The 23107-nt window shown below is 37.4% G+C and overlaps 3 protein-coding genes across 9 annotated transcripts in view; 1 reads left to right on the top strand and 2 right to left on the bottom strand.

Annotated features, from left to right (window-relative positions):
* Positions 1 to 2128: 2128 nt before the first annotated feature.
* LOC116001350 (enhancer of mRNA-decapping protein 4-like) overlaps positions 2129 to 23107 on the bottom strand; it is a 46345-nt gene continuing 25366 nt past the window's right edge. The window contains exons 3-12 of the mRNA XM_031241232.1: positions 8024 to 8256; positions 7688 to 7938; positions 6049 to 6311; positions 5919 to 5968; positions 5687 to 5843; positions 5347 to 5568; positions 4966 to 5094; positions 4090 to 4743; positions 3949 to 4015; positions 2129 to 2387 (exon numbers count right to left, since the gene is read on the bottom strand). Coding sequence (XP_031097092.1) covers positions 3980 to 4015; positions 4090 to 4743; positions 4966 to 5094; positions 5347 to 5568; positions 5687 to 5843; positions 5919 to 5968; positions 6049 to 6311; positions 7688 to 7938; positions 8024 to 8256 — 1995 coding nt within the window. The 3' untranslated portion in view covers positions 2129 to 2387; positions 3949 to 3979. The remainder of the gene's footprint in view (positions 2388 to 3948; positions 4016 to 4089; positions 4744 to 4965; positions 5095 to 5346; positions 5569 to 5686; positions 5844 to 5918; positions 5969 to 6048; positions 6312 to 7687; positions 7939 to 8023; positions 8257 to 23107) is intronic.
* On the top strand, positions 2397 to 2708 carry LOC116001351 (enhancer of rudimentary homolog). Its single transcript, XM_031241233.1, has one exon. It carries the CDS (start codon positions 2397 to 2399, stop codon positions 2706 to 2708), a length of 312 nt encoding a protein of 103 aa, XP_031097093.1.
* Positions 14135 to 22817, bottom strand: LOC116002916 (enhancer of mRNA-decapping protein 4-like). Of its 7 annotated transcripts, none has more exons than XR_004094562.1 (10): positions 22694 to 22817; positions 19554 to 19942; positions 19418 to 19467; positions 19186 to 19342; positions 18846 to 19067; positions 18465 to 18593; positions 16075 to 16728; positions 15930 to 15996; positions 14984 to 15140; positions 14135 to 14363 (listed from the first exon to the last, which is right to left on the bottom strand). XR_004094562.1 is itself a non-coding variant. In XM_031243101.1 (10 exons), exons 2-9 carry the CDS (start codon positions 19920 to 19922, stop codon positions 15961 to 15963), a joined length of 1617 nt encoding a protein of 538 aa, XP_031098961.1. In that variant the 5' UTR covers positions 19923 to 19942; positions 22694 to 22817; the 3' UTR covers positions 14135 to 14363; positions 15930 to 15960. The 7 variants fall into 7 exon arrangements, 5 of the variants coding, with proteins under 5 accessions (XP_031098961.1, XP_031098963.1, XP_031098962.1 ...); XR_004094563.1 differs by having other exon boundaries at positions 15930 to 15990; XM_031243101.1 differs by lacking the exons at positions 14984 to 15140; positions 18465 to 18593; positions 18846 to 19067 and adding exons at positions 16952 to 17080; positions 17333 to 17554; positions 17673 to 17747 and having other exon boundaries at positions 19261 to 19342.

Genomic DNA, 23107 nt, shown 5'->3' with positions numbered 1-23107 from the left:
TTTATCGACAATAACTCATTCAACAATAATGGTTGAAACAAATGAACCTCAAGTAGAACACCTAAAGGAAAGTCCATAGCTCCTATAACATAATCTCATTGCATGACGTTGTCATCTATGCTATCAACAATAACCGAATTGCAAATAACACACTATAACAAAAAGGAAGAGAACAAATAGTAAAGATGAAGACAACGACAATGTTACTCAAAAGAGAATTCAGAACACTTAGAAAAATTCAAATTAAAAGTAGTATTTAATTATTTAGACTATCATTTTTAGATCAAATATTTAGACTATCAATTTTACAAGGTTGCAAACATTTATTTTAGTAATAATTATAATGAATTTTCTATATTATCTTGGATTCATATACTTTGAGTTAGATATTTAAATAAAAAAAATTCGACATTCAATTACCCATGTATAAACTTCTGCTATATAATCTTGCATTGATATACTTTCAAATATTTATTTAAATATAAAGATTGGGCATTAACCCAATCGCGCAATGCGCATATAAAACTAGTAATAATAATAAGTGGTGTTGTGGTAGTAGTCGAAGTGTTGGTGGTGGTGTTGGTGGTTGTGATTGAGTTATTGTGGTGGTGATCGTAATAATAATAATTTGAAAACTAGGTTAAAAAGTGATGAGAGAGAAGATAAATACGGAAAAAATAAGCAAGCAGGCAAATGAATGAATTAAAAAAAAAAATACTAAATCCGACTCAGACCCGAGAGTAGAAACTAAAGACGATCAAATGTAATAGTCGTCTAGACACTTAATGCAGTGTCATTTTACTTATTAGAGCACCACTTTATTAAGGAGCATAAGTTATGGAGGGTCATCGCACTTATATATGAATTGAATGGGAGCACTGTAGTTATTAGAAAGTTGTTATAATTATTATTGTAGACGTTGTACTTATTAGTCATGCCTAGTATAAATACTAGGCCCTTGTGACAGGCAAAAAAAGCTCGAAATCTTGTACTCAAACTATCAGCAATACGATTGCGTGTCTACTTACTCTTTTAATAATATATTAACAGTTTATTACTCTTACAGTCTCACCCAATTTTGAACAAGCTAGCTCATTAAACTTTTTATATTACACACACTAATATAAACTGTTTTGTTTTAATTAAACATTGCGTTATTGGTAATTGGTATTTTTGGAGTTTGGAATCTGAATACTGATATCACAGCATATGAATATGTATTAAATTATTAATTGTTGAATTTATTTGAATGCTTTGTGTATGGTCGGTTTTTTTGTAACCGACAGAAATCGACGGTCAGTTTTTCTATCAGTCATATATTTACCTTCGGTTGGTTTCGGAGGTCAAAAATTTAAGTCGATTTTTCAGTTATTCGGTCGGTTATGTAACCGACTGGCCGTTAGCTCACCCCTAGATGTCTCTGCATATCCAGAGTTCTTAAAAGGACAGTGAAATCCAAAGGCTACAAACTGTAATTGAAAAAAAAATGATGTGATTAAGATGTAATTGGAGTCTAAAGTTCACTTTTTTTATGCTTTTACATTTTGAATTGCAGTTGCCCTTGTTTGCTTGAGTCAAGGAATTCGAGTAGCGTTGTCATCAACTCGTCATTGAGAGCCTGGAACTGGGAAAGGGTCCGGAATGATCGAATGAGACGATGACTCGCTTGCGACTATGAGTTTGTGATTTAGGATGGGAAATTTGGGATTAATAATTGTAAGGGAAAAGGAAGTCGGTAACTGGGAAGGCATTAAATAAAGAATTATAAGGAAAAGGGATTGGGAATTAGGAATGGATTACGGGGAAATGGGAAGTGATTAATTAATTATGAGAAAGGAAAATGGGGAAGTGGGAAAGGATTAATTGTTAATTGTAAGGGGAAGTGGGGAAGGGTCGGGAAGAGTAAAGACTATTAAACTAAAGATAATAATTTTTTTTTAAATTAGACGGGCCGGCAGGTTACCTGCCAAGCCCGCGGGTTGGGCGGGGGCGGGCTAAAAAGCCCACTCTAAAACAGGCTTTGCAAATTAGAGCCCACCCGCCCCTTTTGGCGGAGCGGGACGGGCTAGCCCGTTTTGACAGCTCTAGTTTTGTTGAATGGCATGCTGCAAAAACTGGCAAACAAAAATGACAGTCTAAAAAATGACCAAACTTGTTATAAAAATGACCAAGTCTAAAAAAGACCAAACAGGCTTTAAAAAAGACCACACTTGCAAAGAAATGACCAAATGACAAGTCTATAGTTTGAACTTCTTCACAATTGCCTGCGAACAAGACAATCTGCTGCCCGAACTTTGAAACTCCTCCCATTTCTACTTTGAGACTCTCCGGGAAACGTCGGCAAATGCACCCATAAACTTTGCTTTGATCTTCCATCGCTGTTATTCCTGTAACCAATGGCAAATAAACACACTATTATTCTCATGCAAACATCTCAGCATAGAGCAACTCGCACTTTTATGGATTATGATTCCATCACTCAAGCAATGGATGGAATTTGTGCTCTATATGGAAAAAAGCTGAAGGAGTTAAACCCAGCTATAAGAAACATCTCTTATGATATCTCTGATCTTTACAATTTTATTGATGGCCTTGCAGAAATGAGTGCACTAGTCTATGATCACTCAATTCAGGCTTACTTGCCTTGTGATCGGCAGTGGATAAAACAGAAGACATTGCAACATTTGAAGAAATTGGCCTCAAACTGATATGGTATATAAAATGATAGTCTCCATCATCCATATGCAATCATATCGGCTACTATGAAGAGAAATTGGTATAGTGAATGCTGTTAACAGCTGTGCAGATCTTTGATACAAAACACTCTTTTATCATGCATCAATTGCTGTAGTTTCTTTCTTAAATCTTAATGCACATAGCCTACTATTTGCAGCATCAGATGGAAGTTGACAATTACTTTCCCTATTAGCTTGTATCTCGTCCAACCAAATATCATGTCCTTAAATGAAAACAATATATATGAATTCTAAGCTTACTTATCCTTAACCTGCAATTTCAGTTAAATGATTATCAGATCACATGCAATGTGACCTAAACATGAATCAAAGAGTATTATCACTATTATGCATGATAACAAAGTGTCCCGCATTAAAATTATCCCCCTCCCCTTCTCTGTGCAGATCATGGAAATTTGTCATGCTGCCCTGGATTCAGTCAAAAGAAGACTTTATATTAGCAACTTAGCAAGATGTCTGTTTCCCTATCCTCTAATCTTAGCACAAGCACAATCATGTGTTAACAGTTATCTAGCAGTATGGTATTCCAAATTACTTCTTTTGCAACCCACTTAATAAATAGATAGAGTCAATGTGTACTTGTAAAAGACATTGAGAAAAATCAAATGGAAGAAAAAGTCCAATGATATCTAGGCATATTGTCAAGCTAGATGAGTACCTTACTCTTACCTTACTAGCTTACTAAAAAGAAATTCTAGGTGGGGTTGCAATAAACTTTATCCAACATATTATGTGTGTGTGTGTGTAATCCATACATAGAAAACATGTGCATCATTCTTTATATATAATATATACATGTATATTAGTTATGGCATGCATCTTATTCTCTTCTCTTGGGCTTTGAATCTGCAAGCTATTAGTTTTTTTTTTTAATTCATGCACTGCTTCTTTGTAATCACATTTGACGCCTAACCCTTCTGTTTCTCAGATTCACTAGGCCCTGACAGTAGCAGAGCCCATGATCTTCTTTCAGGGGGGAAATTTTCTACAGAAAGGATCTAGCAGCCATCCTACACAACCCCAAATGGAAAACTATGTATGAACACATTTAAGGGGGTATTTGGTTTAAATGTCGGAATCAAGCACTTAGTATTTAGAATGGATTTTAGTAAAACTATCTGTTTTGGTAGTAAACAAGAATAGGATTCCAAATAAATAAATATGCATACAAATATACTCAAATTCCACTTACCTAAAGAGCTTGCTTGCCAAAATTTTGAAGTTTAGACTTGATTGTTTTCACCAACACCCTTCTGTTTCTGCATCACAGAGAATCAAATAAAACCTGACATATAATATATATATATATATTCACGGATGGAAAAAATTTCACCTGAAAAGCTTCTGAAATAGCTTTGGACACTGTTTTCTCTATAACGGGTGTTATCGCCTCTACAAAGGCACTTAATTCCTTCTTCACTATATCTTTTACCCGCCCTGGCAGGTCCTCACATAATAACTTTTCCTGCTTTGCACTTTCTTCTTGAAGATGACGAACCCATAAAGCATCAACATAAGTATTAAATTCTTGTTCAGTACTAGATTCTGACCTCTCAAGCACAACATTGTCCAATGGAGGAGGTAAACACTGTGATAAGTCCAGAGCATAGTTGTGAATAGCCTGTGTTTCAACACAATACACCTGAACTACATGTTCACATGGCAGTAGGTCCCTTGTCCCAGTGAAACTAAGTATTGGCATAGTAACAGTAAATTCAGCAATGTAATTCATCCTTGTGGCTGCCGGGTTAGGACCATATTCTAGGTGCACTACATATATAGAATTCTTTTTGGCATTTGATAATAAGAGTAAACCAGCTCGTGGAAAAGCCACAACTTGATTAAAAAATGCGTCTTCAACTTGAGTTTCAGCTGAACTCTTCAGCTCTAATGTCTGTGTACAGTGCCATGGCTCAGCATCACTTGGAACCAACCAGCCTTCTTCACTTGCTGATGACCATATCTTCACTTCTCGATTAAGTGGGCCCTGTGAACATCCTAAATTAGTTATTTGCAGAACAGAGCAAAAGAGCAAGTTTAAGTGATCCCTTATTCATTGAAAGAATCAAAATAACATCAATCAGTTTACTGTTTAAGGAAATATTTTACATTTGACCATTTGTTGCAAAAAAAAAAAAAAAAAAAAAATTGTTTAATACTTCAAGGTAGATAAGAATAGTAACAGTTTTAAGGAAAATTCCATACATACCCCAGTAATTAGTACGATGTGCTTAGGGCTGTCTGGAGGACGAAAAAATGTAACAGAATTTACAGGCTGGCCATCATGTGGCCTCAGTACAGCAATTGGGGTTGATTTGAGATCCTCCCAAATCTTTATCTGTTTAAAAGACAAAATACACACATGCATAAATAACAAGGGCTTATGCTTGGTTCCCATAGACTATAACAAGCCATTAGCCACTAGCAACTATAATCTCTACACCCATTAAGAAACAAAATGAACACCAAGTGAAAAAGAAAAAAGAGATATTAAGTGAAGAAACTCCAGAAAGAGAACCAAGTGCTAGAAAAGTATTTCAACGAACTAGCATTGCAAAGTCACATGTATGAAAAGTAGAAATTAACCAACCATGCCATCTACTGAAGCAGATACAAGAAGAGTGGTGGTCTTCAACTGAGACATCGATAAATCAGTCACTTCTCCATCATGAGTACCAACAAGCTGGACACCTTCAACCAAGCAGTCAACTGGACACCTCAGCGGTCTTTTCGCTGTAAATACTTCACCTTTTCCAATGTGTGTGGTATCAATTTTCAGAACTCTTTTTCCAATCCCAACAATAAGAATTTCCTGTGTTGAGGAGGAACATGATAACGCTTAATTCAGCTTAGAAAATGAGAAAGCCACAAATCAAATGATAGAATAACTAATGCTAAAAAGTTATAAAGATCATATTCTCAGAACAAACCTGTTTTTCGCAATGCCAACAGACTCGTGGGTGAAAAGATTCTCCTTCTCCCACAATTTGAATAGCAATGACTATCTGGCTTGTTATTTCTGGCTCGTGCTTGTCGTTCTCATCCTCAGTTATTTTCCATATATAAACCCGCCCATTAACACTTGCACTGTCAAATAAGAACATAAGCAAAATAAATAAAAATACATATATAAAGAATGGGGCAATACTGTGAACAGAGTACCTAGCCAAAAGGTGAACATCCTCTGCAAAGAAGGCCAGGTCTGTAACCCTCTGTTGAGGAAAATTTAGCCAAAATTAATACCCAGGTTCAGCCAGAAAGAAAAAGATTAATGGGGAATAATTTGAAATACCTCATCAAGCCCTTGAAGCGTTGATGCCAAAGCACTCTTGACATTATGGACCCGGATGAGTGACATCATAGGTCCAAACGGATAGCAAATGTGCGTCTTGGCCACCGCGAGCCTACGGCCTAAAACAAGGCCGGGAAATGGGGAATAATTTGAGATGCCAGTACGATCGGCTTTAATCGGCACCTCACCAGGCAATCTCACATCTATATCGTATAGAATGTGATCACCACTCAAATACCGACCTTTAGAAATGGTGGCAGGGGTGAGTTGTTGGATTTCTTGAGTGGAACCCGAACCCTTCCCTTGAGGAGGGGTACCATTGTTAGGGTTATTGGGGTTTTGGGGATTGGGATTCCCGGAAGCTGACCCAGGTGAAGCCATTGATTCTGAGAGAGATCGGATATAATGTGATAATTTGTTACATATATTTTCTAAAAAGGAAAAAAAAACATGTCAACATGGAATACAAATTTTCACAGTTAAGCAGGTCATCTATGGTCATATTACTGGGGATGCATTCACAGCATTAAAACATATTGCAGTACAAAAGGTTCAGTTGCAAGCAATCAAGTCGAAATTTGATAATGCAGTACAAACAGCCTCGAAATTTGATAAAGCAGTACAAGCAGTTGTGAATTGTATTTCCTAATGTAATTTTGTGTTATGAATGATGTATACATATTTTTTTTATTCTTATTCTGAATAAAGGATTTAGTGTAATTTCCAAAATTAATTTAAAAAATTGTTTACGATTTCATATTCAGGCAGACGAAAGAATGAAAATTTTATACTTTAAAAAAACAGAGCAAAAAATCCAAATTGCAAAAAGGGAAGGAACAGATTTCAAATTCTGTATTAAATAGTCTACACATTTAATTACTATTACCAAACTCTAACAAAGAAAGCAATCACTCGGTGGCATTGATGTCTTTTCGATATCCCAACAACGTGATTTATTGGTAAGGGTAAATGCACACAGATCATTCAAATATAAGATATTGTATTTGTATCACAAGCATGTACCTATTAATTTCTGACATTGAAAAAGAAATTGTTAAACTGGAAGAAGAATAGATAGATGAATGGAGAAAAGAGCGATGAAACGAAAATTGAAAGGTGAAACCCAAACCCTAATTCTAATTCGTCAAGAATTTTGGACTAATAAAAACACTTACATTACAATAAAGCGGTTCAAATACACCAGCTGTTCGATGGATTGCCTCACAAGTATGCTGAGAGATCGCCTTCGAACTCGAATGCACTGAAAGCAGAGAGCCGAAGGCGCCTAGGGAGGAGAATCGGTTCCGGACAGGTTGCTAGATAGAGAGAGACGATGAGAGCGCGGAGTCAGAGATGGCAGGGTGAAGGTGCAACGGCGATTCGATGGCGACGCTTGGACTCTTGAGCGGTGTGGGCAGTGGGTGCGAGATCAAGAGTTTGGGCGTCTTCTGGACTCCTTCTCGCTTCCTCGCAGAGTGCGTATTCATAACAATAAAAGCAATTTTTTTTTTATATAATATATATCATATATATATAAATACTATATATCCTATGGGCCCTACCTAGAGATGGGCCCTGGGCAAGGGCCCAGCCTGCCCTTGCCCAGGGTCGGGCCTGGCTTTGGTCACCGCTACTGCTAATACGATTGCATTACCATAGTATCCAAGTGGCAGTTTCGAGTCTTGCAACTTTTCTCGTATATTGACAATAATGGTCAATAGCACTATTGAATTAGGATCTGGTCGGAGAGCAATGGTACGACATTTCCATAAGCACGCAGAAAGTGCCTCGAATGTGGTACTTGAAGGGCATTGGTCCTTGATAGCTTGCAACTCTCTTGAGCCAAAAGTGAAAGAACGTTTGATCAAGAGGGAGTGACATATATTTTTTCTAAAAAAACACACAAGGATCACTCGCTAGTTTTTGTACATTGATGAATTTGGTGATACGCAACAATTTTTTGAAGTCCCACCACCTTGAAGTCTTGGATAGATCAAAATCCTTGAACTCGTTGTGTTCGTAGGTGATGGTTGGAGTTGGCCTTGCAGTTAAGAGGCCTCTCTCCCAAATCGGAAATGTTGAAGGAGCTGAAGCACCCTTTGCAAGTTCACTCACTGCAGTTACAAACTGAATGAACCCTTGGGCATCCATCATGGTATGGTTGAACCGAATTCCCAATGCAAGGCCACCACAAGTAAAACGGATTACCTACATCACAATACATTATATCCAAGTAATGTTATTAAATGGGTGGAAAGGTATTAGATAATGATGCTATTTTTAAGTGATGTATAGAGTTAGGTACGTGAACGGACAACTTTAGCCAGCTTGCCCCTACAAAAATCACTCATAATGTCACTTTTTGATGTCACAATTTGTAGTAAGTTGATATTTGAAATATTAAAATACAATAAAATAAAATAAAATAAAAAGGAAAACATAAAACGTGTAGGAATTTTTCACGAATTTGAAAATAAATGTTTCTCCAAAATGGTTAATCCAATGTTGAAATAATTATGGAAAGTTTTGAAATTTGTGTTTGAGTCTTGAGAGATGGATTTTTAGTATTTATATTTGGAGTAAATTCTACTAAAGGTCCTCCAAGATTGAGACATTATCAACTTTGGTCCTCAACTTACAAGTCTACCCCAATATGTTCTCCAACTTCTTTAAAGTTGTCAACAATAGTCCTCTCAGATCAGTTTGAGATGCTACCAGCTTTGATCCCCAACTTACAAGCCTACAAAGTCAACTTCTTTAAAGCTACAACAAATAGTCCTTTGCTTTTTGATTTTTTGATTTTTTTTTTAATTTTTGTAAATGAGTCTTAAAAATTGTACTATAATTAGAAAGACATTTATTGGATCTAAATGTGCATATTCTATATTTTGGATTATATAGGTATTAATTTGATAGATTGAATATAATATCCAATACTATAAAATGTATTTCTATATTATTCAATCACGAATAATTTCTATTTTTTCTTAAGTTAAGTTGTGTCATTTAAAAACAAATGTTAGAATTTACCAATTTATTTTCACAATTATGAAACTGTCCAATTGTAAACCCTAAACATTAACTCATAATTTTAAACACTCATTTTTTTACTGTACTTGGTAAAAAAAGTGGTAGATATAATAGCTTAATCTGCTAATTAAATCTTCATACTTATGCAAATAAAAAAAACGTAAAACATTTCTCTAATTGTTGATATAAATGAGAATATACTTACGTTTTTCTAGAATCCATGATTTTGTCGACTTCGCAACTAACAGGGCATGAATCACGAAGAGCCACGCCTCTACGACACATGTGCACTCCAGATAAACCGTTCCTCTACCCCATCCATCCCGATCACTTGAATCCAAAATAGTTTGGTACCTTCCCTAAATTTATAGAGTCAGGCACCAGACTAGGGGGCTACTTGATAGGGAATATCCATTGGCTTTGTTATACGGTCGGGCGTTACGGGTAGGTCGGGAAGTCTTCAGCCGACCTGAATGCCTTTCCCGACCTCGCTCCACCGGATGATCCGTATTCCGCCTCATTATGACCCAACTTGTAAACCCGACCATACGGTCGGACCGGCCTCTGTTGGACCCTGAAACAATGTCTTCAAAGCATGCAAGCTTGAAAACGAAAAGAAAGAAGAAACTTGGAAAAGTCTGTGGCGTGTTTATAAAACACTTCCTTAAAAGCGATTTTCCGGTGGTGGTGCAGTTAGAATTTCCGGCACGCTTTCGACTGGCAACACAGACATGCTACACTTAGCTCGCACCAGCTATAGCATAGGTGAACCTGACTATGCTCAGACTATAGGACAAACGGATTAAAGAAGAGGAAGAGATTCTTGGGTGTCCCTTTCCCCCATTGATAATCACTGTTTATATAGCACGCCATCCAACAACAAGCTTCATTTTCAGCCACATATGAGAGCCGCAGGAATAGGAATGTGAAACAGAGAATATTACACGTTCCATGATCTCATAATGTGAGGACAAAATTAGCTATAATGATCCTAAAAAATAGCTTAAGGAAATAGCGCTTCTAATTTGAATGACTTCCCAACAATCCCCACACATTCAAAGTAGAAGACTATAACGAATAAAGCTTGAAAACGAAAAGAAAGAAGAAACTTGGAAAAGTCTGTGGCGTGTTTATAAAACACTTCCTTAAAAGCGATTTTCCGGTGACGGTGCAGTCAGAATTTCCGGCACGCTTTCGACTGGCAACACATACCTGCTACACTTAGCTCGCACCAGCTATAGCATAGGTGAACCTGTGCTACACTTAGCTCGCACCAGCTATAGCATAGGTGAACCTGACTATGCTCAGGCTCGCACCAGCTATAGCATAGGTGAACCTGACTATGCTCAGACTATAGGACAAACGGATTAAAGAAGAGGAAGAGATTCTTGGGTGTCCCTTTCCCATTGATAATCATTGTTTATATAGCACACCATCCAACAACAAGCTTCATTTTCAGCCACATATGAGAGCCACAGGAATAGGAATGTGAAACAGAGAATATTACACGTTCCTTGATCTCATAATGTGAGGACAAAATTAGCTATAATGATCCTAAAAAATAGCTTAAGGAAATAAGGCTTCTAATTTGAATGACTTCCCAACAGCCTCAAGGACTCATACTTTCGGATCTCTCTCACCGCACCGCGTAACAGAGATCTTATAGCACGTGTACGGCCACGGCAAGGTAATAGGTAGTGGCAGTGCATGTTTCCCACGTGTTTAGCATGCCGAGCGTACGGAACTTGTTCCCCTCTACCTACCACTATAAATACCTGCATTTATTGCAAGGAGAAAACTTTTGGACAAACCAACCCGATCCGTGATTATCTTCCCGACCTCACCTCCCTCGAGTAGAACGTACCCCCTTGTAACGGCTTCCCAGTCTCGTACATTGAAATATACTCTACGGTATTTACATTGTATTCAAGCTAGTATTTGTACTATCAAATATTATATAATATTGGAGTTAATTCCCAAAATGGTCCCCCGACTATGACATTTTCTTAATTTAGTTCCTTGACTTTTAATTGTACCCAAAGTGGTCCCCTGACTATTAAATTTTAAGCCAAAATGGTATCTGTTAGCTTTGGCGTGAACTTGCCGTTAAAAAGAAGGGCAAAATGGACAATTTATATTGTTTTTTTAAGACCTTTGACCAACCGGTTTCTTCCCCAAATTAACGAAACAAATTGCAACCCTAATTGCCATTTTCCTCAGCTAGTTTCTTCCCCAAATTACGATGTAGAAGAAACCACCGCGGCGAACAAGGTCGCGAGGAGCCCGGGTGTGAAGATGGTCTACGCCAAGTGCGCAAGGCTCTTGGACGACACGACCTTGCAATTCAATGTGGCTATCAACATCCTTAAACACCCCGCGGCGGCGTTGACGGAGATGGGTGCCAACAAAGACGATAGTGAATTGCTTATATTATGACCTCCATTGGTGGCGGCGTCGCCGAGTGTATGGAAAAGCTTGGTTCTGTCAGGGTCGAGGATCAATATGTAAAGATATGGTGTAAGCAGGTGGAGGTTTATAGCGTCCGACCAACTCCATTTTGACCAACCTCAAGTACAATATGAAAGGAAAATGAACTAATTCATATGGATTGAGGTTGGACGTTGAATTGGTGTCATATCATTCTTGTAATTCAGGTACATAATGTGCTGTGGTTCGGTATTATTAGATTATGAATGGAAATTAATTTGCTCCTAAATTAATGAGGATGAAGTTGAGTGAAATTGTGAGTTCGTGGTTATTGAAGAATCTATTATTGAAACAAAATTACAAAAAGAGTCACATTTGTGTAAGATGATTTGTAAGACAGGTATAAAAAAATTTAATATTAATTTGAATTAAAAATAAATTGTTATATATATTCTAATACTTATATGTGAAATTGTGATATTATTTAACAGGGTTGGTCCTGATCATGTTTAGCTAGGGTGTCGACACATGAGCCAATTTTTTAAACAATACATTTTATATGTAATCTATTATTTTTGTACTTGACAATTATTTTTTAAAATTCATAGATTGATTTTTAATTGTAATTCAAAATAAAATTTTAGTGAAATCTTTGCCTTGGGAAGTTTGTAGATGAAGTTGAAGAAAAATTTGCGCAGGTTGTTGAATTGGGGACGCAAATTGATTAAAGTGGAGATAAAAACTTGAATTACCCGTTTTACCCTTCATTTTAACCCCCACTTCACGCCAAAGCTAACAGATGACCATTTTGGCTTGAAATTCAATAGTCGGGGGACCACTTTGGATGCAATTAAAAGTCAAGGAACCAAATTAAGAAAAGGCCATAGTCGGAGGACCATTTTGGGAATTAACTCTATAATATTGCTTAATAATCTTTAAGAATATTCTTATACAATTGATCGAATTAATGGTTATGAGTAATTTTTGGATTGGGTGAGTTGGGTAATGTGAAAGATTTGATCTTTGATGTGGGGTTTTTGAAAATTTTGTTGCCATGATTACCATATACTTGTACTACTGTGGTGTACTTTTTTAAACACAATAATAAATAATTAACATTTTATTAGTTTATATATTTTTTGATCTAACAGTTTAGTTTATAATATTTTTTTATCTAACAATTTAGTTTTATATATATAACATTAGTTTACTAACGATTAACTATTTAACTGTAATTAGCTTAGTTTATTAGTTTAATTTTTTGTTTTATCAACAGTTTAGTTTATGTATATAACATTAATTTACTGTACTTAGCTATCATTAGTTATTAGTTTATATATAGAACATTAGTTTATAGTAAACTAATGCTAACTTTATATATATATATATATATATATATATATATATATATATATATATATATATATATATTACACACACTAATATTAGTAATATAATTAAGTTGACAAGACATTTAATGTTATAAATTTATTACTATAGCATTTATTTTGATAAACTTTTTATTATTCATTTGGCGGGCCCCCACCGACCCGCCAAGCCCGGGGGCCCGCCAATATAAACTTTTTATATTACACACACTAATATTACACACACTAATATAAACTGTTTTGTTTTAATTAAACATTGCATTATTGGTAATTGATATTTTTGGAGTTTGGAATCTGAATACTGATATCACAGCATATGAATATGTATTAAATTATTAATTGTTGAATTTATTTGAATGCTTTGTGTATGGTCGGTTTTTTTGTAACCGACCGAAATCGACGGTCAGTTTTTCGATCAGTCATATATTTACCTTCGGTTGGTTTCGGAGGTCAAAAATTTAAGTCGATTTTTCAGTTATTCGGTCGGTTATGTAACCGACTGGCCGTTAGCTCACCCCTAGATGTCTCCACATATCCAGAGTTCTTAAAAGGACAGTGAAATCCAAAGGCTACAAACTGTAATTGAAAAAAAAATGATGTGATTAAGATGTAATTGAAGTCTAAAGTTCACTCTTTTTATGCTTTTACATTTTGAATTGCAGTTGCCCTTGTTTGCTTGAGTCAAGGAATTCGAGTAGCGTTGTCATCAACTCGTCATTGAGAGCCTGGAACTGGGAAAGGGTCAGGAATGATCGAATGAGACGATGACTCGCTTGCGACTATGAGTTTGTGATTTAGGATGGGAAATTTGGGATTAATAATTGTAAGGGAAAAGGAAGTGGGTAACTGGGAAGGCATTAAATAAAGAATTATAAGGAAAAGGGATTGGGAATTAGGAATGGATTACGGGGAAATGGGAAGTGATTAATTAATTATGAGAAAGGAAAATGGGGAAGTGGGAAAGGATTAATTGTTAATTGTGAGGGGAAGTGGGGAAGGGTCGGGAAGAGTAAAGACTATTAGACTAAAGATAATAATTTTTTTTAAAATCAGACGGGCTGGCAGGTTACCCGCCAAGCCCGCGGGTTGGGCGGGGGCGGGGGCGGGCTAAAAAGCCCACTCTAAAACAGGCTTTGCAAATTAGAGCCCGCCCCACCCTTTTGGCGGAGCGGGACGGGCTAGCCCGTTTTGACAGCTCTAGTTTTGTTGAATGGCATGCTGCAAAAACTGGCAAACAAAAATGACAGTCTAAAAAATGACCAAACTTGTTATAAAAATGACCAAGTCTAAAAAAGACCAAACAGGCTTTAAAAAAGACCACACTTGCAAAGAAATTCTTCACAATTGCCTGCGAACAAGACAATCTGCTGTCCGAACTTTGAAACTCCTCCCATTTCTACTTTGAGACTCTCCGGAAACGTCGGCAAATGCACCCATAAACTTTGCTTTGATCTTCCATCGCTGTTATTCCTGTAACCAATGGCAAATAAACACACTATTATTCTCATGCAAACATCTCAGCATAGAGCAACTCGCACTTTTATGGATTATGATTCCATCACTCAAGCAATGGATGGAATTTGTGCTCTATATGGAAGAAAGCTGAAGGAGTTAAACCCAGCTATAAGAAACATCTCTTATGATATCTCTGATCTTTACAATTTTATTGATGGCATTGCAGAAATGAGTGCACTAGTCTATGATCACTCAATTCAGGCTTACTTGCCTTGTGATCAGCAGTGGATAAAACAGAAGACATTGCAACATTTGAAGAAATTGGCCTCAAACTGATATGGTATATAAAATGATAGTCTCCATCATCCATATGCAATCATATCGGCTACTATGAAGAGAAATTGGTATAGTGAATGCTGTTAACAGCTGTGCAGATCTTTGATACAAAACACTCTTTTATCATGCATCAATTACTGTAGTTTCTTTCTTAAATCTTAATGCACATAGCCTACTATTTGCAGCATCAGATGGAAGTTGACAGTTACTTTCCCTATTAGCTTGTATCTCGTCCAACCAAATATCATGTCCTTAAATGAAAACAATATATATGAATTCTAAGCTTACTTATCCTTAACCTGCAATTTCAGTTAAATGATTATCAGATCACATGCAATGTGACCTAAACATGAATCAAAGAGTATTATCACTATTATGCATGATAACAAAGTGTCCCGCATTAAAATTATCCCCCTCCCCTCCTCTGTGCAGATCATGGAAATTTGTCATGCTGCCCTGGATTCAGTCAAAAGAAGACTTTATATTAGCAACTTAGCAAGATGTCTGTTTCCCTATTGTATCCTCTAATCTTAGCACAAGCACAATCATGTGTTAACAGTTATCTAGCAGTATGGTATTCCAAATTACTTCTTTTGCAACCCACTTAATAAATAGATAGAGTCAATGTGTACTTGTAAAAGACATTGAGAAAAATCAAATGGAAGAAAAAGTCCAATGATATCTAGGCATATTGTCAAGCTAGATGAGTACCTTACTCTTACCTTACTAGCTTACTAAAAAGAAATTCTAGGTGGGGTTGCAATAAACTTTATCCAACATATTATGTGTGTGTGTGTGTAATCCATACATAGAAAACATGTGCATCATTCTTTATATATAATATATACATGTATATTAGTTATGGCATGCATCTTATTCTCTTCTCTTGGGCTTTGAATCTGCAAGCCATTAGTTTTTTTTTTTAATTCATGCATTGCTTCTTTGTAATCACATTTGACGCCTAACCCTTCTGTTTCTCAGATTCACTAGGGCCTGACAGTAGCAGAGCCCATGATCTTCTTTCAGGGGGGAAATTTTCTACAGAAAGGATCTAGCAGCCATCCTACACAACCCCAAATGGAAAACTATGTATGAACACATTTAAGGGGGTATTTGGTTTAAATATCGGAATCAAGCACTTAGTATTTAGAATGGATTTTAGTAAAACTATCTGTTTTGGTAGTAAACAAGAATAGGATTCCAAATAAATAAATATGCATACAAATATACTCAAATTCCACTTACCTAAAGAGCTTGCTTGCCAAAATTTGGAAGTTTAGACTTGATTGTTTTCACCAACACCCTTCTGTTTCTGCATCACAGAGAATCAAATAAAACCTGACATAATATATATATATATATATATATTCACGGATGGAAAAAATTTCACCTGAAAGGCTTCTGAAATAGCTTTGGACACTGTTTTCTCTATAACGGGTGTTATCACCTCTACAAAGGCACTAAGTTCCTTCTTCACTAAATCTTTTACCCGCTCTGGCAAGTCCTCACGTAATAACTTTTCCTGCTTTGCAGTTTCGTCTTGAAGAGCACGAACCCACAAAGCATCAACATATGTGTTCAATTCTTGTTCAGTACTAGATTCTGACCTCTGAAGCACAACATTGTCCAATGGAGGAGGTAAACACTGTGATAAGTCCAGAGCATACTTGTGAATAGCCTGTGTTTCAACACAATACACCTGAACTACATGTTCACATGGCAGTAGGTCCCTTGTCCCAGTGAAACTAAGTATTGGCATAGTAACAGTAAATTCAGCAATGTAATTCATCCTTGTGGCTGCCGGGTTAGGACCATATTCTAGGTGCACTACATATATAGAATTCTTTTTGGCATTTGATAATAAGAGTAAACCAGCTCGTGGAAAAGCCACAACTTGATTAAAAAATGCGTCTTCAACTTGAGTTTCAGCTGAACTCTTCAGCTCTAATGTCTGTGTACAGTGCCATGGCTCAGCATCACTTGGAACCAACCAGCCTTCTTCACTTGCTGATGACCATATCTTCACTTCTCGATTAAGTGGGCCCTGTGAACATCCTCAATTAGTTATTTGCAGAACAGAGCAAAAGAGCAAGTTTAAGTGATCCCTTATTCATTGAAAGAATCAAAATAACATCAATCAGTTTACTGTTTAAGGAAATATTTTACATTTGACCATTTGTTGCCAAAAAAAAAAAAAAAAAAAAAATTGTTTAATACTTCAAAGTAGATAAGAATAGTAACAGTTTTAAGGAAAATTCCATACATACCCCAGTAATTAGTACGATGTGCTTAGGGCTGTCTGGAGGACGAAAAAATGTAACAGAATTTACAGGCTGGCCATCATGTGGCCTCAGTACAGCAATTGGGGTTGATTTGAGATCCTCCCAAATCTTTATCTGTTTAAAAGACAAAATACACACATGCATAAATAACAAGGGCTTATGCTTGGTTCCCATAGACTATAACAAGCCATTAGCCACTAGCAACTATAATCTCTACACCCATTAAGAAACAAAATGAACACCAAGTGAAAAAGAAAAAAGAGATATTAAGTGAAGAAACTCCAGAAAGAGAACCAAGTGCTAGAAAAGTATTTCAACGAACTAGCATTGCAAAGTCACATGTATGAAAAGTAGAAATTAACCAACCATGCCATCTACTGAAGCAGATACAAGAAGAGTGGTGGTCTTCAACTGAGACATCGATAAATCAGTCACTTCTCCATCATGAGTACCAACAAGCTGGACACCTTCAACCAAGCAGTCAACTGGACACCTCAGCGGTCTTTTCGCTGTAAATACTTCACCTTTTCCAATGTGTGTGGTATCAATTTTCAGAACTCTTTTTCCAATCCCAACAATAAGAATTTCCTGTGTTAAGGAGGAACATGATAACGCTTAAAACAGCTTAGAAAATGAGAAAGCCACAAATCAAATGATAGAATAACTAATGCTAAAAAGTTATAAAGATCATATTCTCAGAACAAACCTGTTTTTCGCAATGCCAACAGACTCGTGGGTGAAAAGATTCTCCTTCTCCCACAATTTGAATAGCAATGACTATCTGGCTTGTTATTTCTGGCTCGTNCAGCTTAGAAAATGAGAAAGCCACAAATCAAATGATAGAATAACTAATGCTAAAAAGTTATAAAGATCATATTCTCAGAACAAACCTGTTTTTCGCAATGCCAACAGACTCGTGGGTGAAAAGATTCTCCTTCTCCCACAATTTGAATAGCAATGACTATCTGGCTTGTTATTTCTGGCTCGTGCTTGTCGTTCTCATCCTCAGTTATTTTCCATATATAAACCCGCCCATTAACACTTGCACTGTCAAATAAGAACATAAGCAAAATAAATAAAAATACATATATAAAGAATGGGGCAATACTGTGAACAGAGTACCTAGCCAAAAGGTGAACATCCTCTGCAAAGAAGGCCAGGTCTGTAACCCTCTGTTGAGGAAAATTTAGCCAAAATTAATAGCCAAGTCCAGCCAGAAAGAAAAAGATTAATTTTATGCAAAGTGAATATGAGATACCTCATCAAGGCCTTGAATTGTTGATGTCAAAAAACTTTTCACATTCAGGACCCGGATGAGTGACATCGCCGGTCCGAACGGATAGCAAATATGAGTCTGGGCCACCGCGAGTCTCCGGCCTAAAACAAGGCCGGGAAATGGGGAATGATTTGAAATNAAAAAAAAAAAAAAAAAAAAAATTGTTTAATACTTCAAAGTAGATAAGAATAGTAACAGTTTTAAGGAAAATTCCATACATACCCCAGTAATTAGTACGATGTGCTTAGGGCTGTCTGGAGGACGAAAAAATGTAACAGAATTTACAGGCTGGCCATCATGTGGCCTCAGTACAGCAATTGGGGTTGATTTGAGATCCTCCCAAATCTTTATCTGTTTAAAAGACAAAATACACACATGCATAAATAACAAGGGCTTATGCTTGGTTCCCATAGACTATAACAAGCCATTAGCCACTAGCAACTATAATCTCTACACCCATTAAGAAACAAAATGAACACCAAGTGAAAAAGAAAAAAGAGATATTAAGTGAAGAAACTCCAGAAAGAGAACCAAGTGCTAGAAAAGTATTTCAACGAACTAGCATTGCAAAGTCACATGTATGAAAAGTAGAAATTAACCAACCATGCCATCTACTGAAGCAGATACAAGAAGAGTGGTGGTCTTCAACTGAGACATCGATAAATCAGTCACTTCTCCATCATGAGTACCAACAAGCTGGACACCTTCAACCAAGCAGTCAACTGGACACCTCAGCGGTCTTTTCGCTGTAAATACTTCACCTTTTCCAATGTGTGTGGTATCAATTTTCAGAACTCTTTTTCCAATCCCAACAATAAGAATTTCCTGTGTTAAGGAGGAACATGATAACGCTTAAAACAGCTTAGAAAATGAGAAAGCCACAAATCAAATGATAGAATAACTAATGCTAAAAAGTTATAAAGATCATATTCTCAGAACAAACCTGTTTTTCGCAATGCCAACAGACTCGTGGGTGAAAAGATTCTCCTTCTCCCACAATTTGAATAGCAATGACTATCTGGCTTGTTATTTCTGGCTCGTGCTTGTCGTTCTCATCCTCAGTTATTTTCCATATATAAACCCGCCCATTAACACTTGCACTGTCAAATAAGAACATAAGCAAAATAAATAAAAATACATATATAAAGAATGGGGCAATACTGTGAACAGAGTACCTAGCCAAAAGGTGAACATCCTCTGCAAAGAAGGCCAGGTCTGTAACCCTCTGTTGAGGAAAATTTAGCCAAAATTAATAGCCAAGTCCAGCCAGAAAGAAAAAGATTAATTTTATGCAAAGTGAATATGAGATACCTCATCAAGGCCTTGAATTGTTGATGTCAAAAAACTTTTCACATTCAGGACCCGGATGAGTGACATCGCCGGTCCGAACGGATAGCAAATATGAGTCTGGGCCACCGCGAGTCTCCGGCCTAAAACAAGGCCGGGAAATGGGGAATGATTTGAAATGCCAGTCCGATTGGCTTTAATCGGCACCTCACCAGGCAATCTCACATCTATATCGTATAGAATGTGATCGCCACTCAAATACCGGCCTTTAGGACTGGTGGCGGGAGTGAGTTGAGTGGAACCCGAACACTTCCCTTGAGGAACGGTACCATTGTTAGGGTTATTGGGGTTTTGGGGATTGGGATTCCCGGAAGCTGACCCAGGTGAAGCCATTGATTCTGAGAGAGATCAATCTGCTTAAAAAATAAAAACATTCTCAACTTCTGGCAAATATTGCAGGTCAAATAGAATGAGTTAACTTGTCCAAAGATTCTGTTATGACTCTGGAAGAAGATCACTTTGAAATAAAGGAGGGAAAAGGGGAAAGGAAGCAGCAGTTAAAAGCATTGACAAAGGAGGCCAAAACGTCGCCGTTTGAAGTCAGTCATTGAGTGGCAGTTGTTGGGTTCAGGCGACGTCGTTTCATTCAATCATTCCCTTTCCAGCAGGTTCATTCTGTTAGAAAATCTGCTGAGCAGAATATTGTTAGTTAATTTGTTAGCTGGTTTTTGTCTTGTATTTAACCCTCAATGAGCAGGCCCTATGCCAGTCCCCTGTCCTTGCCCTACCTAATTTCCAAAAAGAATTTACTGTGGAAGCAGATGCTAGTTATAAAGGAATGGGGGCTGTTTTGGCCCAAGAAGGAAGGCCAATTGCTTTCTTTAGCAAGGCCTTTGGTGAGAAACATTTGGGGCTGTCAATCTATGAAAAGGAGTATTTATCTATTGTCAATGCAGTAGAAAAGTGGAGACCCTACCTTCTTGGGAGGCATTTCACAATAAAAACAGACCATCATAGCTTACAATTCTTGTTGGAGCAGAAAATAACAACAGCCTTACAACAAAAGGGGCTAACTAAGCTGTTAGGTCTAGACTACTCCATCCAGTACAAAAGAGGAACAGACAATGGGGCAGCTGATGCTTTGTCTAGAAAAGAGTTTGGAGAGGAGGCCACTTCACATTCCATTACAGTTGTGCAGCCACAATGGATGGAGGAAATAACTAAGAGCTATGAGAATGATAATTGGGCTGCTGAGAACCTAACTCCTGCCCTTGTGAGCCCTGATATTAACAGCAAAGTTTCTGTGACTAAAGGCTTATTGAGATATAAGAACAGATTATACATTGGGTCTACAGGAGGGTTAAGGAAGGAATTGATGCTCAAACTCCATGAGAGTTCCATTGGTGGCCATTCTGGGCAGACTGGGACCTACCAAAGAATGAAACCTATATTCTATTGGAAGGGAATGAAGAGGGATATCATTGACATGGTCAGAAGTTGTGATGTGTGTCAAAGATGCAAACATGAGAATGTGGCCAGTCCGGGCCTCTTGCAACCATTAAGCATTCCAGAAGAAGCATGGCAAAGTGTTTCTATGGACTTCATAGAGGGCCTTCCCAGATCCAATAAGAAAGAGGTAATTCTAGTGGTTGTTGACAGATTGACAAAATATGGCCATTTTATTGCTCTTAGTCATCCTTACACTGCTGAAAAGGTGGCTGAGTTATTTATGGAGAATGTATACAAACTGCATGGGTTGCCTAAGTCAATTATTTCAGATAGAGATAAGGTTTTTACCAGCAGGTTTTGGCAGACTTTATTCAAGAACTTGCAGGTGAAGTTGAATCTTTCAACTGCCTATCACCCTCAGACAGATGGACAGACTGAAAGTGTTAACAAATGTGAGGAAAGCTACTTAAGATGCATGGTGTTTCAGAAGCCCAACAGTTGGGGGAAATGGCTACATCTAGCTGAGTGGTGGTACAACACCCATTATCACACTGCCCTAAAATGTTCTCCATTCCAAGCCCTCTATGGTTATCTTCCACCTCTGATGGCTTACAGTTTGGACTCTGAAGGCCGGGATCAAACTTGGCTAGCTGAAAGGGAGACAGTTTTGCCTGCTCTCAAAGAAAACCTTAAACAAGCCCAGAATAGGATGAAGGTACAGGCGGACAAAGGAAGAAGTGAGAGAACCCTGAACATTGGAGATTGGGTCTTTCTCAAAATTCAGCCCTATAGGCAAGTAACCCTAGCAGTCAGAAGCAACTTGAAGCTATCTGCTAAGTACTATGGCCCTTACAAGGTGATTGAGAAGATCGGAACAGTGGCATACAAACTATTATTACCCCCTGGATCACTTCTGCACCCTGTATTTCATGTTTCACAGCTTAAGAAGAGAATTGGGGAAGGAATAACAGCTCAATTTGATCCACCTATGATTGGGAATGAGGGACAAGTCCTTGCTGAGCCATTAGCTGTGTTGGGGAAGAGGCTGATTAAACGGAATAACAGGGCAGTGTCTCAGATTTTGATTCACTGGGCTAACCTACCTAAAGAAGAGGCCACATGGGAAGATTATTATCATATCAAGAGTCAATTTCCATCATTTGATCCTTGGGGACAAGGATCAGGTGCAGAAGGGGGTGGTGTTATGACTCTTGAAGAATATCACTTTGAAATAAAGGAGGGAAAAGGGGAAAGGAAGCAGCAGTTAAAAGCATTGACAAAGGAGGCCAAAATGTCGCCGTTTGAAGTCAGTCATTGAGGGGCAGTTGTTGGGTTCAGGCGACGTCGTTTCATTCCCTATCCAGCAGGTTCATTCTGTTAGAAAATCTGCTGAGCAGAATATTGTTAGTTAATTTGTTAGCTGGTTTTTGTCTTGTATTTAACCCTCAATGGGTAGTAGGATTGAGTATGCTGAGTAATATCAATACAGTTATCTTCTTTCTCTCTTTTCTCTGTCTCTCTACCCCTCAATTCTGTCTTCTCTTTTCTCTCTATTTCCCTAATCTACTGCAAGAGTCGTATCAGATTCCAAATAGATAATTAATGTGTGGAAACTATGTCTTTTGTTAATAAACTACGTCTAAGAGTTTAAGTTTTAGGAAAATTAGGGCAAAACAAAATTAGAAAATTTAGGCAAAAAATTAGGAACTACGAACCTGCGACAGAGTGTGAGAACGAGATTAGGAACCAGGACTCCTGCTGACCCGTGAGCGGCGACCAGTCGCCGGTGTTGCAGAGCGACGAGAGAGGCGGAGAGCGACGAGAGAGGCGGAGAGCAGAGCGGTTACGATGAAACAATGAAAAAAAAAAAATTATATATATATAAACAGCCCCAACACGACGTCGTTTTGAGGCTGTATAATTTTTGCCCGGGCCCATCATTCTCCCAATATACATATATATAGTATATATATAAGTATAAGTACATAATATGCGTACGTTTTAACAAATGTTTAAATAGCTTGGATGGCAACATACTTGAATTTTAATGCCTCTAATTGGATGGCAAGGGATCGAGCCCTTCCATCTATATTATAGAAAAAAAAAGTCTGGAAAACTGTTGCTTGTTA

The sequence above is a fragment of the Ipomoea triloba genome, chromosome 13 (genome assembly GCF_003576645.1).
Source record: "Ipomoea triloba cultivar NCNSP0323 chromosome 13, ASM357664v1".
NCBI classification, from domain to species: Eukaryota; Viridiplantae; Streptophyta; class Magnoliopsida; order Solanales; family Convolvulaceae; genus Ipomoea; species Ipomoea triloba.
The sequence above is the reverse complement of the archived record's forward strand: the minus strand, read 5'-3'. Positions and strand labels throughout refer to the sequence as shown.

What these genes read in the sequence shown, in the direction of transcription:
- LOC116001351 (XM_031241233.1), top strand. Translation starts at nt 2,397, where the DNA reads ATGGCAAATAAACACACTATTATTCTCATGCAAACATCTCAGCATAGA.
- LOC116002916 (XM_031243100.1), bottom strand. Translation starts at nt 19,922, where the DNA reads ATGGCTTCACCTGGGTCAGCTTCCGGGAATCCCAATCCCCAAAACCCC. An exon ending in ACATCGTACTAATTACTGGG is followed by an intron (nt 16,729 to 18,464) that starts GTATGTATGGAA and finishes GGATGTTCACAG; the next exon opens with GGCCCACTTAATCGAGAAGT. An exon ending in CTATTTCAGAAGCCTTTCAG is followed by an intron (nt 15,997 to 16,074) that starts GTGAAATTTTTT and finishes TCTGTGATGCAG; the next exon opens with AAACAGAAGGGTGTTGGTGA.